The 16,508-nt window shown below is 37.6% G+C and overlaps 1 protein-coding gene across 2 annotated transcripts in view; it reads left to right on the top strand.

The window, feature by feature from the left end:
• Positions 1 to 16,508, top strand: part of LOC111156627 (HAUS augmin like complex subunit 6) — a 44,759-nt gene that overhangs the window by 7,643 nt on the left and 20,608 nt on the right. Inside the window, exons 4-11 of one of the 2 annotated variants that reach the window (XM_022517626.1) lie at positions 1,322 to 1,454; positions 3,023 to 3,170; positions 4,833 to 4,898; positions 5,590 to 5,638; positions 8,170 to 8,340; positions 10,259 to 10,452; positions 11,185 to 11,206; positions 11,675 to 11,777. In XM_022517626.1, coding sequence (XP_022373334.1) covers positions 1,322 to 1,454; positions 3,023 to 3,170; positions 4,833 to 4,898; positions 5,590 to 5,638; positions 8,170 to 8,340; positions 10,259 to 10,452; positions 11,185 to 11,206; positions 11,675 to 11,777 — 886 coding nt within the window. Of the gene's footprint in view, positions 1 to 1,321; positions 1,455 to 3,022; positions 3,171 to 4,832; positions 4,899 to 5,589; positions 5,639 to 8,169; positions 8,341 to 10,258; positions 10,453 to 11,079; positions 11,207 to 11,674; positions 11,778 to 16,508 lie in introns of both variants that reach the window. The other variant, XM_022517625.1, reaches the window with a different exon arrangement.

Genomic DNA, 16,508 nt, shown 5'->3' with positions numbered 1-16,508 from the left:
GGGATGCCTGAGTGGCTCAGTGGGTTAAGCCTCTGCCTTCTGCTCAGGTCATGGTCTTAGGGTCCTGAGATCGAGCCCTGCATTGGGCTCTCTGCTTGGCGGGTAGCCTGCTTCCGCCTCTATCTACCTGCCTCTCTGCCAACTTGTGGTCTCTGTCTGTCAAATAAATAAAATTAAAAAAAAAAACAAAAAAACGACCTTAAATTTTATTTTTGGCTTTATTGAAGTATAATCCTTCATTAATTTTTTGGAGGTGAAGTCTTTAATGCTTTTATGCTAACAGTATAGTAGCAAGGAAATATTTGTTAAAATAATATTTTTGGTGGTTTTGGTTAGGATTTTGTGTATTTCTAGGAAACCAGCTTTGCTGCCTAGATGCATTGGAAATAGGTTTCTGAGTTCTTGCGAGTTTATGTCATAGTTTTTGTTTAAAGAAACTTTTAAAAAATTTTTTTATTTTTTAAAAGATTTTATTTATTTATTTGTTAAATATTTCATTTATTTGCCAAAGAGAGAGAGAGAGTACACACAAGCAGGCAGAGAGGCAGGCAGAGGCAGTGAGAGAAGCAGGCTCTCCGCCGAGCAAGGATCCCGATGCAGGACTTGATCCCAGGACCCCGGGATCATGACCTGGGCCAAAGGCAACGTCTTAACCAACTGAGCCACCCAGGTGTCCCAAAAGATTTTATTTATTTATTTGACAGAGAGAGAGATCACCAGTGGTCAGAGAGGCAGGCAGAGAGAGGGGGAAACAGACTCTCCACTGAGCAGAGAGCCTGACGCAGGGCTCGATCCCAGGACCCCGAGATCATGACCCGAGCCGAAGGCAGAGGCTCAACCCACTGAGCCACCCAGGTGCCCCTAAAGAAAACTTCTTTGATAATAGATTACTTTGTGTCCCCATATAGTATCCATAATTGTGGCTTTATATTATAATTATTTTTTGTGACCAAGTCCGCCAAGAGTTTAGAAATATTAAAATATTCAATTTCTGGTTCAAATGGAATAATCTTTACATAGTAGGAATTATGGCTATTATTATTACTATTTTTAAAGGATCTATTATTTATTTGACAGAGAGCACCCATGAGGCATGGGTTGGGAGGGGCAGAGGAAGAGGGAGAGAGAGATTCTAAGCAGATTCTGCGCTGAGTGCGGAGCCAGAAGGGGGGCTTGATCCCGACCCTGAGATCATGATCTGAGTCAAAACCCAGAGACACCTAACCAGCTGTGCAGCTGGGGCTCCCCAGAGTTATGGTTATTACTTGATAAGGTTATTATTCATAAAGTCTTCAAATTATCTTATTTCTTTTTTCCATAGGTGGAATGTGGAAGTAGCTTTCCTCAAGTTGTTGGATCACTTTTTCTTTCTCCTGGTGGTCCTAAGTTTATTCATCTGATGTATCATTTTGCACGATTTGTTGCAATAAAATATATCAAAACCCATTCTAAAAGTAAGTTATATTTTTAATAAGAATTTTTTTGTTTTCAGTTTTAAATTTTTGTTTTTCATAATTTGTAAGTCATAGAGAGATTTTAATAAAGCAAGGTAAGATAAAAACATTAAATTACCTCACAAGGTAATAGTTAATATTCTATAGGAACTATAGTTTGAAAGCCTCTAATGAACGTAAGTAACTATTGGTGTGTGTGTGTATAATTCCTGAAGACCATTTACCATTTGCTTGGTCAAAGGAATTGTGCATTTCGTTAGTTATCCGTGTATTTTCTGTAGAGATTGATCAGTTTATACCTCTGTCACACACATGTGTGGTCAGACATTTTTATCTTTTTAGTCTGATAGGTTAAAGTGGAATCTCAGGGTGGTTTTAATTTGTATTTCTCTTATTTAGTTAGATTGAAAATTGTTTCATATATTTAAGAGCAGCTTGTGTTTTTTTATACACTATATTCATAATTGTTCATTTTTCTCTTAAGTTACTGCTTTTTTTCCATTTATAGGAGCTCTTATTTATTACTATCCTTTCTCTGTGATGTGATATGTAAACCTTTTTTTTCCATTTTATTTTCTATGCATGATTTTTTAAGAACAGACTCATGATTTTGGTGTTTAAGTATTTGTATATGTAAAATTTAATGCAACATAAGCATTGTTACCAGTTTTTCTTTTCGTAGATGGTCTATTCCAATTACATGTAGCCCAAAGTATTTTAGTATATGTGCTGTTGAAGTGAGCACTAGCCCAAAGTAATTCATATGAAGTATGTATGTTTGGATTTAGCAAGAGTTTGTTGTGCATAAGGCTTCTAAGCATGGGTTTTCCTATTTCTGATTTCCGATTTAAATCAATTCCAGTCAGCATGTTTAGTGTCTAGATGACTTCCACATTCAGTGAACTCATCCCCAGTTGAATATATAGAATTTGTGGTTTCTTTGGGGGTAGCACTAGGACCTGGATTAGTAATGTTAGGTGCACTGGAGTGGTCTCCATTTATCCGTTTATCCATTTAGCCATTAAAGTAGGATTTATTACAGCTAAAAATGTGGATTCTGAAATGTTTGGATGGATTGTTCTCAGGGTCTGCTTTGATCATTATTAACACAGCCAAGAATTACCTGAGAAATGGAGACTGGTTTTGTTTGGTTGTCCTGTTGGCCTTACTAGATAGAAAAATAAACAGCAAAAGACGTGTTGTGATCTAACCTCATCTCTTTTAATTGATATTCTTTCTTTGTTGTGAAGAGATCCTGGTAAGAAGTTGCTCTTGTATAACAGTGTATTTGTTCATGGATATATCAAGCTGTGGTAATAAGAATTATTTGGGGCAGAGAAACTTTCAAAGTTTTTATGATTCTATAAAACAACTCAACTTCAGATACCGTTTTTTAATTGCCTACTTAAAAATAGATTTCCATGCTTTTGTTAAAATTAGTTTTATCTGTTTATGTGGCATACCAGTTTTTAAGAAGGAGTTAGTTGTTTGAGTTATTAATCTCTTAAAATTAATGAATCTCCAATTTTTGATATTTGATATTTTCTGTGATCTTGTCTTCCATATAGATTCTTCTATACGTTTTACAGAGACATTTAATGTAAAATCACAAGATATGCACAAATGCATTGCCAGATGCCATGTGGCACGTAATAGATTTTTACACATTTTGCAAAGAGAAGACTGCGTTACCCGAAAGTATCAGGAAAATGCACAGTAAGTAATACACTGATCGTTAGAAAATGAAGATTCCAGGGGCGTGTGGGTGGCATATTGGTTTTGGTTTAGGTTGATTTCAGGGTTGTGAGATCTAGCCCTCCTCATGGCTCTGCACTGGGTGTGGAGTCTGCTTAAGATTCTCTCTCTCCCTCTCCTTCTGCCCCTCCCTTGCATGCTCTTTCTTTCTCCCCCCACCCCACCCAAAAGAAAATGAAAATTCCTTTCTCTTTGGCAAATGTCATCAGTGTACCTTCAGTGGCAGTAATCTGTGCCTACCTCAAAACCCCTTAGTGTCCTATTTTCATTTTAAAGCCAGATAACTTCTGAATAAGATTTTAAAACTGTGCAGATGTACATAAAACTTTAGAGCAAAGGAAAATATTACCTTAGTTTAAAAATTCACTGTCTTAGGTGTTTTTCATTTTTTTAAACATGGATTTACATCTTTATGCTGTAATTATTTTGCTCATTCTATTTTGTATTTTTTCTCTTCATATTTCATTCTGTAAATTTTTCCATATTGCCATACTATATTGCTTTTATTAAAAAATTGAAAAATTGTTTTTATTTTTTGAATTTTCTAAAGTATATTGCTTTTAATATCTACTTAATAGTTGAGTATCCATTAAGTAGATATTCCATCAAGTAGGTATTCCATAGTTTCTTTAACCATCTCATCTTGTGTTATATTTAGGTTCCTCTTGTCAGCAAATTTTTATTTGAGTTACTTTTGTGTGCCAGATATTGTTTAGGCACTGTCGTACAGCATTAAACAAGACAGGCAAGGTTTCTAGTCTCAAGAAATAGAGTGTGTCAAATTTTTTTTTTTAAGATTTTATTTATTTATTTGACACAGAGATCACAAACAGGCAGAGAGGAAGTCAGAGAGAGAGGAAGGGAAGCAGGCTCCCCGCCGAGCAGAGAGCCCCACGTGGGGCTCGATCCCAGGACCCTGGGATTATAAACTGAGCCGAAGGCAGTGGCTTTAATCCACTGAGCCACCCGGGTGCCCCAACTGTGTCAAATTTTTAATGATTATAAACAACTACAGTAAGACAACTTTTTATTTATTTATTTATTTTTAAGATTTTATTTATATATTTGACAGAGCGAGAGAGATCACACGTAGGCAGAGAGACAGGCAGAGAGAGAGAGGGGGAAGCAGGCTTCCTGCTGAGCAGAGAGCCCGATGTGGGGCTCAATCCCAGGACCCTGAGACCATGACCTGAGCTGAAGGCAGAGGCTTAACCCACTGAGCCACCCAGGCATCCCAAGACAACTTTTTAAATGTTGTGTTACCTATTGTGAAAACTAAAGAATCCTTTGAAATCATCTTGAAACTACAATGTTGCGTGTCGTGACCCTAGTTATGTGTGATGAGGATAAGAGAGCAGAGTAGTCCTACTTCCAGCATTTTATTTGAAGACAGAGTGTATATGAGCCGAGAAGTCCTGGTCCATCTCAATAGCAACCTGTATGTTAGATCACACTGTAAGTCTTGGAGGAAGTCTAGACTCCTTCAGCTGGCCGCTGGCTGTATTTGGAAGAGTAGTCTTTAGAGGCCTTGAGAAAAGATAAGAAATGGGGGAAAATATCAAAGTGGCCTATACCAGTTAATTGTAGTGGAATTATAATTGTTATTTGTATGTTTTCTTACAGATTGTCAGTTAAACAAGTACGAAATTTGAGAGCAGAATGTATGGAACAGCAAAACCAAATAAAAAAGTAAGTGACTTTTACATGAGAGCTGAAAGTTGCCTTAGTGCAGCTCCTGCATTTTACCAGTAAGGAAACTGAGTCCCATAGGATTAGAACATAATTCTGATTCCTAGTCCACTTCTTCTTATAAATTTATTGCTTTTGGGGCACCTGGGTGGCTCAGTCGGTTAAGGGTCTGCCTTTGGCTCATGATCTGGGGTCCTGGGAACAAGCCCTGAGTCAGGCTCCCTGCTTAGTGGTAGTCTGCTTCTCCCTCTCCCTCTGCTGCTTCCCCTGCTTGTGCTTTCTCGCTCTCTCTCTGTCAAATAAATAAAATCTATAAAAAAATTGATTGCTTTGAGCTAGAATTGTATTTTTTAAAAAATTGGAGTGGTTGTTAGTGAGTGGGTTTATGGATCAGTTCACTCTTTTGGTGGTAAATTACCATGAAATAAAAAAAAAAATGACTAATGAGGGACGCCTGGGTGGCTCAGTTGGTTAAGCAGCTGCCTTCGGCTCAGGTCGTGATCCCGGTGTCCTGGGATCGAGTCCCACATCGGGCTCCTTGCTCATCAGGGAGCCTGCTTCTCCCTCTGCCTCTGCCTGCCATTCTGTCTGCCTGTGCTTGCTCTCTCTCCCCCTCTCTCTCTCTGACAAATAAATAAATAAAATCTTTAAAAAAAAAAATGACTAATGAGATAATTTATTTTTTAACTAGAATGGAACCCTATGATGACCAAAGTAATATACAAGAGAAAATCCAAAAGGTGAGGTGACTTTTTAAGGGAGAAATTTAATCTTTCTTACTTTCATGATGTGCAGTGTTGACTTACTTAATTGGACCCTTATATTCTATTTTTGTCATTTCTTTTTGTTAAACTGTTACTTTTTAAAAAACTCATTAATAAGTGATATATAAAAGTATCAAAAAAGCATGAATATAATGGAAAAATTAACTTATAATTTATGAGACTAAATATATACAAAAGCAGTTTTAAATATGGTTAAAAGTTCAGCTTGATTGTAACTTAATCAGTAGTATTAATTTATGTAAATAAAATGTTAACTGAAGGGAGATATTAAGTATGGAAGAATAAGAAGTCACACTGAAGCTGGCTTGGCAGTAGGGAGGAATCTGGCAGACATAAATAGTCTGAGGTTTTCAGAGGGTGGCTTTGATGTGCGATTGGAGTGTTTTCTTAGGCCTTTATGTTTAGATGAACTCTCTCTCAAGCTCTTCGTCCTGTTTTTATGATCACTGAGCTGCTTTGGGTGTTAATTTGGCTTTCCAGACAGTTTGTCACTGGGGAAGGTGAGTGCCCTCCTCAGGAAATAATTATTCATCCATTCAGTGAATTTTTATTGATACCTGCCATGTGCCAAGTGTTCTAGATGTTAGAGCTCTAGCAGTGAAAGAAAGAGGCAAAGTCACTTCTGTCCTGGATCTTCCAGCTTTGTGGAATATGAATACTTCTATTACTGAACACAGTATCTTTGATTGTAAATTTAATAGGTTGATGTGAAACGTGTTTGAAAGTTTTCACATTGCTCTCTCCTGAGTTTGTAACCACTTTCCCTGAGTCCAGTCAATTTTTTATCCATTAACAAAATAAAAGGAAAAATCTGAGAATAAAAAAAAAAAGAAAAAAAATCTGAGAACCAGTTTCTGGATCTTTTTCCACCAAGGAAATGCAATCCTGTGAGACGCCTAGACTGCCAGTCAACGAGTCTTCTTTGGGGACTTAACTTTGTACGGTGGGAAGACACAAACAGAAACGTGGGTGCAATTGTATTTCCCTGCTCGCCTCCCACTTTTATAAATTCTTTTAAGGAATCCCATGTGTACAAAAAAGTGCAGAAGTCATAAGTATGTAGCCTGATAAAATTTCACAAAGTGAATACACGTATGTAACCAGCATACAGTTTAGGGAACAGAATGTTACTCTGGGAGCTTCAAGCCCCTTTTCATGTACAACCATTTCCCCCGCAAGAGTAAACACTTTCCTTCTTTCTTACATTAGAGATTAGTTCGACACTTCTTGAACTTTATATTAAAGGGGAGTGTAGAATATATTCTTTTGTGTTTATCTTCGACTCATGCTGTTTTATCTGTGCCATTGTGTGTGTAGGTTGTGTGTTCCTTTCTCAATACTATGGAGTGTTTTATGAATATAGCACAACATATTTTTTTTAATCTAAGTAGACGGTTGGGTTAGTTGCAGTTTTTGACTTACAAATGGGAGTGCTATGAACATTCTTTAAAAATTTTGTTTACTATTTTAATGGAAGTATAGTTGGCACACAGTGTTCCTTGAGTTTCCAGCATATGGCCTAGTGATTGGACAGCTGTCATGCTCTGCTCACCACAGGTGCAGCTGCCACCTGTAAATGCTCTTACACATGCATTTAATGAACATAGACAGGTTAATACATGTTTAAGATTCTTTGCTTTTAAAGAAGCATGGTTTCAGGGCACCTCGTGGCTCAGTGGATTAAAAGCCACCTGCCTTTGGTTCAGGTACGAGCCCAGGGTTCTGGGATCAAACCCTGCATCAGGCTCCCTGCTCAATGGGGAGCCTGTTTCTCCCTCTCCCTCTGCTACTCTGCCTGCTTGTGTTCTCCCTCTCTCTTTCTCTCTTTTTCTCTCTGTGAAATAAATAACATAAATAATCTTAAAAAAAAAAACATGGTTTTTCATGTTTTTACCTTTTGGAACTTGAATGAATCTTAGTATCGATATGTAGTGTGTTTTTTTCCCTTCCTGAAAATCTTTTATTATTTCTCCCTGAAAAGTTTCTTTTTTTTTCTTTCTTTCTTCCTTTTTTTTTTTTTTTCCCTTTAAAGATTTTCTTTATTTATTTGAGAGAGAGCATGAGTGAGGTGGAGTGGCAGAGGGAGTGGAAAACTTGATCTGAGAACCCTGAGATCATGACCTGAGCCAAAGGCAGTCACTTAACCAACTGAGCCACCCAGGTGCCCCTGCTTGAAAGTTTCTATTATATTGCATGTCAAAACATAGAAAATGGTAATTGCATCTTGGTAGTATGAAGTTTCTTAGATTTGTTTTGAAAATCATGGTGGGCTAAATTCTCCTGAGAAATTATTTTTTTTCTCCTGAGACATTTTTTAGTTTTAAAACCCCTTTGGAAGTAGTATGAATGCTTTTAGACAGTTAATTTCCTCATCAGAAATCATTGTAGGAGTACTTCATTTGTTCTAGAGAGTGAGCATGTATTTGTGTTTTACATTTCTTTGATATATGTACAGATATGTATAGTCTTTGTCTTTGTTTTTAAAGGTTCGGTCTTTGTGGGCTTCAGTGAATGAAACGCTCATGTATTTGGAAAAAGAAAGAGAAGTTGTTAATGCAGTCCTTAATCTTGTTAACCAATATACTTTAGATGGAACTAATGTTGCTATCAATATTCCAAGGCTCTTACTTGATAGAATTGAGAAACAAATGTGTCAGGTAAGCATTTGATACTAAGTAAACTACTGAGAAAACTCTTTATGTAATTATTATATATAGTAATAATAAATACATGTATTCAATATATAACTAATATATAATATGTAAACATAAATAATGTATATTCTTTTTCTTACAGTGTTTTACTCCAGAATTTATTTTTGTGACTAAATCTAGTAGAGCATTCATACAGAGGACTATTGTTAACCATGTATATATTATGTATTAGAGTGTGTATATTTATATATATGAACTTTCACTGTTCATCCCTTTTATGGTGCTACATCATATAGTAGATGCATGGAGGAGGTTACTTAGTAGGAAGATGGTATGGTACAAGTTCTTTATAAGATCTCAAGGAGAGGGCGCCTGGGTGGCTCAGTGGGTTAAGCCGCTGCCTTCGGCTCAGGTCATGATCTCGGGGTCCTGGGATCGAGTCCCACATCGGGCTCTCTTCTCAGCAGGGAGCCTGCTTCCCTCTCTCTCTCTCTGCCTGCCTCTCTGTCTACTTGTGATCTCTGTCTGTCAAATAAATAAAATCTTTAAAAAAAAAAAAAAGATCTCAAGGAGAGCAGCAGTGATCTATTTGCTAAATGTCTTTTTAAAATGTCTCCACCCTGTGGTTTCTCTTTCTTCTTGATTCTGTTAAGGATTTTAGTCTCTTCTCCCATTAGCATTTGTGACATTGTGTCTTTATTCTCTTTGGTTTTTCAGACAGCTGTTCTCAATTTTTCTACTGATTCTTTTTCTCTAACTTTCAAATGAAAGTCTTTCCATGGTTCCTTTAGTGCCTACTTTTCTTCCCCCCTACTTTTCTTCATCTGTGTTTTCTTTTTCTTTCTTTTTTTTTTTTTTTAAAGATTTTATTTATTTATTTGACAGAGATCACAAGTAGGCAGAGAGGCAGGCAGAGAGAGAGAGGAGGAAGCAGACTCTCTGTGGAACAGAGAGCCTGATGTGGGGCTCGATCCCAGGACCCTGAGATCATGACCTGAGCCGAAGGCAGAGGCTTTAACCCCCTGAGCCACCCAGGCGCCCCCATCTGTGTTTTCTTAATTCTGTTTTCATCAGTATCCTATACAGTGGTATTCCCAAATTAGTATTTCTAGTCTCTCTGTCTACCTGAACTGCATCAAATTATTTCCACTTGCTTATATGACATTTCCATCTGTATAGCCTGTATCTTTTTTTTTCTTAGTGAACTCATAATCTATTAAGTATCTGCTATATGCCAGGCATTAATTATAGTATAGGGAAATACAAAGGTAAAATAGTGTTGTGATACTGTAAAGCTTTCACTGTAATAGATAACATGCCAGCCCTGCAAATTTCTGGTATGTAAAAATCAGAGTCTGCAAATTCAGGTTCCTACAGAGGCTAGATAGGTAATGTATGCTAATTGTGTGTAACAAAAGGGGTAAAGTAGGAAGTGATGAGGTATTTAGAGAAATAATAATTTTTATGTGAAATCTAAGATTTTTAGTTGATTGGCAGCTAATTCAAATGATTTTTAAAATACTGGAATTGTGCAGGCCAAATAAACATGTCTGATTTTGGAATCAGTTATTATGGGTCATCACTTTGCACCTTTTGTTAAAATAATGAATTCATGATCTTTAACCAAACCTGCTCTTTCTCCTCAGTCTTTATTTTGCTTTCCATTTATTTGCATTTCTTTTGTTGTTCTAGCTTGCAACTTTTTTGCATTATATAAAAATATGGCACAGCATGTTAAATCCTTTCACAGTAGTTTTTGTTGGACCAAAATTATTTACTTGGCTTCATTTTTGGGTAGACATTTGACTTGTTTCACTCTTCTTTAAGGTAACTTTTTAATATAATAGTAAAAAACATAAATATATTTATTTAACAGTTTATTATCTAAAGAACCACTTTTTCCCCCCCTCTGAATCCTAAGTTGCACATTGGAAATGTTTATGAGGCTGGAAAATTGAACCTGTTAACAGTTATTCAGTTATTAAATGAAGTCTTGAAAGTAGTGAAATATGAACGTTGTCAGGCTGACCCAGCAAGAATGACAATAGACCTTCACTTCCTGGAAAAGGAGGCCAAACTTCAGAGAGAGAGATTATCAGATCTGAAGTATATGAGGTACTATAGAAAGATCTTTTGTTGCATTATTGGGGGAGGAGTGGGTGGTTTGATAATTTTTCAGCAGAACTCATGTAGTTGATAATTCTTTAGCATTGGCAAACAAATGTGAACATTTTATTAGAACTCAAAAAGTCCTGGAGAGACACATTAAGTAGAAAGGACAATTAATGTAGTTTTCTTTTTGTCTAGAATAAATTATTTGCCCTTAGTGATAATTCTTTACGAAATAATTTTAACTTTCTCAAGCTTTTCTTTGGAGTCTACGTAAAACTAAGCCTCAGAAAAATTTGTTATTTGAGTAGAGTAATTGGGAGGTAGGACTACCTTTAGGAGTGGACAGAGTATAGGTGTAGAATTTGGACTTGAATTCAGAATTAGGGAAAAAGAATATTTTAAAGATAAATGGAATAATAGATGTATGATTGCTTTCTGGTCTTAAAAGGAAAAAAGTACTTTAGGTTCTGAATGTTCATTGTGAGTTTATTCAGTTTTTATGTACTATACTGGTTGAACTTCCGATTATATTTTCTTACCTTTCTCTGCAAACTGTTGTATTCTTAAATTTTACTCAGTACTTTTATATATTCATGATTTGAATGAAGTTCTGTTTTTATGCTATTGTAGGTGTAAAATAAAGGAAGATGTCACCAATATAAAACATTCTGTTGTTGAAAAACAAGGAGAATGGCATAAAAAGTGGAAAGAATTTCTTGGTCTGTCTCCTTTCAGTCTAATTGAAGGTTTGACTCCAGTAAGTAATGTTGACTTGCCTTTTGGAAAGTAGTTTAATATAAGGCAGTCTTGTGATTTATGTTACAAATGGTCTAGGAATGCTATGCATGTGTAAGTTGTCATCTTTGCACCTGAGCCTAAAGTTCAAATGTTTTGGTTTCTGTTATTTTTCTAAGTATGTATTTGGGTATTCACTGTCTGCTTTGGAATTATAGTTACTATTTTTAGATTCAGAGGATTATATTAAAAAGAAAATGAGACATTTCTTTTGCTATTAGGTAGTATTACATTTGAGGCACAGTTGGAGGTGGAGTAGTCCCCTTGTTCTAATATTGTACTCATTCGTTTAAAAATAGTTATAGGATAATTTATATGCTTGATAATTCTATCTTCGTAGGGGGAAAAATCATCTGTTCTTAGATTAACTTAGTGTTATTATGGTACTGAGTAAATGTATGTTTCAAAATGATGAATTCTGTGTTTTAAGGCTGTGGATCTTTTACCACCAATGTCTCCTCTTTCATTTGATCCTGCCTCAGAAGAAGTATATGCAAGGAGTATTCTTTTGCAGTATCCTGCTTCACTTCCAGGTTGGTTATTTGTTTTTCTCTTTCTTTTCTTTTTTTTTTTTTTTTAAGATTTTATTTATTTATTTGTTAGAGAGAGAGAGAGATCACAAGTAGGCTGAGAGGCAGGCAGAGGCAGAGGGAGAAGCAGGTTCCCTGCCGAGCAAGGAGCCCGGTGTGGGACTTGATCCCAGGATGCTGGGATCATGACCTGAGCTGAAGGCAGCTGCTTAACCAACTGAGCCACTCAGGCGTCCCTGTTTTTCTCTTTCTTTCTTTCTTTCTTTTTTTTTTTTTTAAGATTTTATTTATTTATTTGACAGACAGAGATCATAAGTAGGCAGAGAGACAGAAGGAAGCAGGCTCCCTGATGAGCAAAGAGACCAATATGGGGCTCGATCCCAGAACTCTGGAGTCATGACCCGAGCCAAAGGCAGCGGCTTTAACCCACTGAGCCACCCAGGTGCCCCTGTTTTTCTCTTTCTTAAACCTCCTCCCCATCAGTATTCCTCACTGTGATAGCAGTTCCTTTACATTTTTATCTTGTTTCTTCCCCCCAGTTATTTTTCATTGTGAAATGCACATAGCATTTTAGTCACTGAAGTGTGCAACTCAGTGGCATTTAGTAAGTTTACAAAATTGTGCAACCATCAGCACTTTTTAGCTCCAGAATATTTTTATTACCTTAAAAGGAAATCCTAGGGGAGGCTATCCTAGGGCAGCTCAGTTGATTAAACATCTGACTCTTGTTTTTGGCTCAGGTCATGATCTTGGGATCCTGAGTTTGAGCCCTGCCTTGGTGCTCAGTGCAGAGTCTGTTTGTCCCTCTCTTTTCCCCTCTGCTACTCTCCCCCATGCTCTTGCTCTTAAAAATAAGTAAATCTTTAAAAAAAAAAAAAAAAAGGGGAACTCCTGTACCCATTAAGCAGTCACTCCCCACTTTCCCCTTTCCCAGTCCCTGGGCAACCACGAATATACTTCCTCTTTCTATGGATTTGTCTATGCAAGTCATATACTGTGAGGCTTTTTTATCTGGTTTCTTTCACTTGCAGAATTTTTTACTTTGCACAGTATATTCAAGGTTCATTCAAGTTGTAGCATGTATCAGTACTTCGTTACTTTTTTTTTTTTTTAAGATTTTATTTATTTGACAGAGATCACAAGTAGGCAGAGAGAGGAGGAGGAAGCAGCTCCCCGCTGAGCAGGGAGCCGGATTCAAGGCTTGATCCCAGGACTCTGGGATCATGACCTGAGCCGAAGGCAGAGGCTTTAACCCACTGAGCCACCCAGTACTTGCGCCCCAGTACTTCATTACTTTTTATGAATATATTCTGTTGTATGACTAAACCATATTTTGCTTATCCGTCATCCATTGATGGACATTTGGGTTGTTTCCACTATTTCACTATTATGAGTAATACTGCTATAAACATTTGCTTACAAGATTTTGTGTAGAAGCCCACAGCTGTCTAACATGAAAGAATAGTACAATAATTACTTGAATACCACCTGTTTTAACTATCATCATCTGCTACATTGCTTTATATGTGTATGTATGTGTTTTTGCTAAACCAAGTTGGAGTTCTATATATTTTAACACTTCACTCTAAGTGTTTCAGCATGTATTCCCATAAAAATAAAGACTTTTGCTGTATAACTACCATGGTAATGTCACATCTAAAAAATTATAGTAATTTTATAATATCTCAGTTTTCTCAGCTGTTATACCACTGTCATACCTATCACACTATTACACCACTATCACACCTAAAATGGATTTCTCTATAATACCTGATAACCCATTTTATATTCCGTTTTCCCTGGTTGCCTAGTATTTGTGTACAAGAAATTGTTACGGAGTTCAGTAAATGTTAGGTGAATAAGAGAAGCGATAAATACGTTAAAATACCTGTGAATGATGTAGCCAGAATGGAGAATGTGATAGATGTAGGCCATATTTGAGTTCATGCAGGCCAAAGGTCATGGCATGAACCTAAGTCCATAGGACTTAGGAAGAAAAGGGTGAACATAGCTGGGGTGGATGATTGGTTTGGGAGTCAAGTACACAAGAAGAGGACACTTGTTAGGAAAGGTCATAGATTAGAGAGCAAGGCTTGGGATAGGCACTAGCAAAAAGAGTGGACATAGGAAAGACTGCACAGTTTGATGAATGACAAAGCTTCAGATAGAGCATTACTTAGGATAATGGGATGACTCTTAGAATTCTTGGCATATTTGGCATTTTGTTTTCACTTCAACTTGGAAAGACCATTACTCTTGTACAAGACTTAGTTTAAGTCCTGTGAAACCATGAAATTAGTCCTCATGTCAATTTGGAGATTTCTTGTCTGCCTTGAAAGTGAGGACATATTTGTGTCTGTTTAGGAAGTGCAGTGGAAATTCATATTTTAGAAGTGTTTGATAGGTCATTTGAGGTAATGCTGTCCTCGAGATATTGTAGAATTTGTACTCTTAGGATTCCTTCCCCCCCCCCCAAATTGGTAGAGCTTTGTTGTGAGCTGGGGGATCTTAATATTATTTTATGCTTTTTTGTAGTATACAACTACAACTTTTTTTTTTTTTAAAGATTTTATTTATTTATTTGACAGACAGAGATCCCAAGTAGGCAGAGAGGCAGGCAGAGAGAGAGGAGGAAGCAGGCTCCCCACTGAGCATAGAGCCCGATGCGGGGCTCAATCCCAGGACCCCAGGATCATGACCTGAGCTGAAGGCAGAGGCTTTAAACCACTGAACCACCCAGGCCTCCCAACAACTACAACATTTTTTGTTTACTACAACTTTTTTGTAGTAAACAACTTTTTCCTCCTATACTTTAATATTACATCTTACTTGAAATTCTCTTTAAAAATTTTTTTTTTAAAGATTTTATTTATTTATTTGACAGAAAGAGGCACAGTGAGAGAGGGAATATAATCAGGGGGAGTGGGAGAGGGAAAAGCAGGCTCCCTGCTCAGAAGGGAGCCCAATGTGGGGCTTGATCCAAGGACCCTGGGATTGTGACCTGACCTGAAGGTAGACGCTTAACATCTGAGCCATCCAGGCACCCCATAAATTGTTTTTTAAAAGAATTATATTTCAGCATATTAAAGGTGCAGGGAATAATATAAGTAACCTCTTCACCAAACACTTTTTGTCAAAGTTTTGCAATATTTTAGATTTTTCTTTAAAAGACTTTATTAATTTATTTGACAGAGAGTGAGAGATCACAAGTAGAGCAACAGGCAGAGGGAGAGAGGGAAGCAGGCTCCCCGCTGAGCAGAGAGCCTGATGTGGGGCTCAGTCCCAGGACTCTGAGATCATGACCTGAGCTGAAGGCAGAGGCTTAAACCACTGAGCCACCCAGGCGCCCCATATTTTAGATTTTTTGAAAAAGATTTAATTTATTTATTTGAGAGAGAGAGAGGGAGAAAACACAAGCAGCGGGAGCAGCAGGAGAGAGAAAAGCGGCCTCCCCTGGGATCAGGACCTGAGGTGAAGGCAGATTCTTAACTGTCTGAGCCACCCAGGTGCCCGATGAGATATACTTCTGAAAAGGAAAATAAAAGCTGTAATCTTGGCCAAAAAAAGAAAAAAAATCAGTAAATGTGTTGTTTAAGCTAAATACAAAACGATTGTTAAAAACAATTCCTAACAATGTCACTGAAAAAGGAAGGGGGCAGGGGCATTATTCTAGAATAAAGCAGTAAGAGGACAAAACAGCCAAAAGCAATGAATGAACCCTCCTTAGATCCTAGTTCAAAATATAAACATTTACATGGGACATTTTGGAGTATAGTAAGAGAAATTTATTCATATGCCAGAAGAGTTTGTATAGGTAGATCCATACACCTGTAGTAAAATTATTTTTACAAACGTACATCAGAATAGACGTAAGATTCAGGATAGTGGTCATATCTGCAAAATGCAGGAAGGATGGGGTCAAGGAAAGGTGGATCCCTGAGGACTAACTGCATATTTACTTTAAAAAACAAATCAAAACAAAAACAATCTAAACTATTGCAGGACACCTGGATGGCTCAGTTAAGTGTCTGACTTCAGCTCAGGTCAAGATCTCAGGGTCCTGGCACTGAGCCCCAAGTAGGGGGCTTCCCAGGCAGCAGGGAGTTTGCTCATCCCTCTGCCCCTTCCCGTGCTCATGCTCTCTCTGATAAATAAATAAAGGCTTTTTAAAATTTATTTATTTATTTAAAGATTTTTATTTATTTGACAGATCACAAGTAGGCAGAGAGGCAGGCAGAGAGAGAGAGGAGGAGGAGGCAGGCTCCCTGCTGAGCAGAGAGCCCGATGTGAGGGCTCCCAGGACCCCGGGGTCATGACCTGAGCCGAAGGCAGAGGCTTTAACCACTGAGTTACCCAGGCGCCCAAATAAAGGCTTTTAAATAAAAGTCTAAAGGGGCACCTGGATGGCTCAGTTGGTTAAGCATCTGTTTTCGGCTCATCTGTCCTCACGATTCCAGAATCCTGGGATAAAGTCCTGTGTCTGGCTCCCTGGTCAGTGGGGAGTCTGCTTCTCCTTCTCCCTCTGCCTGTTGCTCCTTCTGCTTGTGCTCTCCCTTACTCTTTCTCTCCCCCTGTCAAATAAATAAATAAAATCTATCTATCTATCTATCTATCTATCTATCTATTGACAGAGAGAGACATAGCGAGAGAGGGAATACAAGCAGGGGGAGTGAAAGAGGGAGAAGCAGGCTTCCCACCCAGCAGGGAGCCCAATGCCTGGTGGGACCATGACCA

This window comes from Enhydra lutris, unplaced genomic scaffold (assembly GCF_002288905.1).
Source record: "Enhydra lutris kenyoni isolate GAN:26980312 unplaced genomic scaffold, ASM228890v2 scaffoldscaffold47, whole genome shotgun sequence".
Classification (NCBI taxonomy): domain Eukaryota; kingdom Metazoa; phylum Chordata; class Mammalia; order Carnivora; family Mustelidae; genus Enhydra; species Enhydra lutris.
This window is presented reverse-complemented; position numbering and strand designations above follow the sequence as displayed.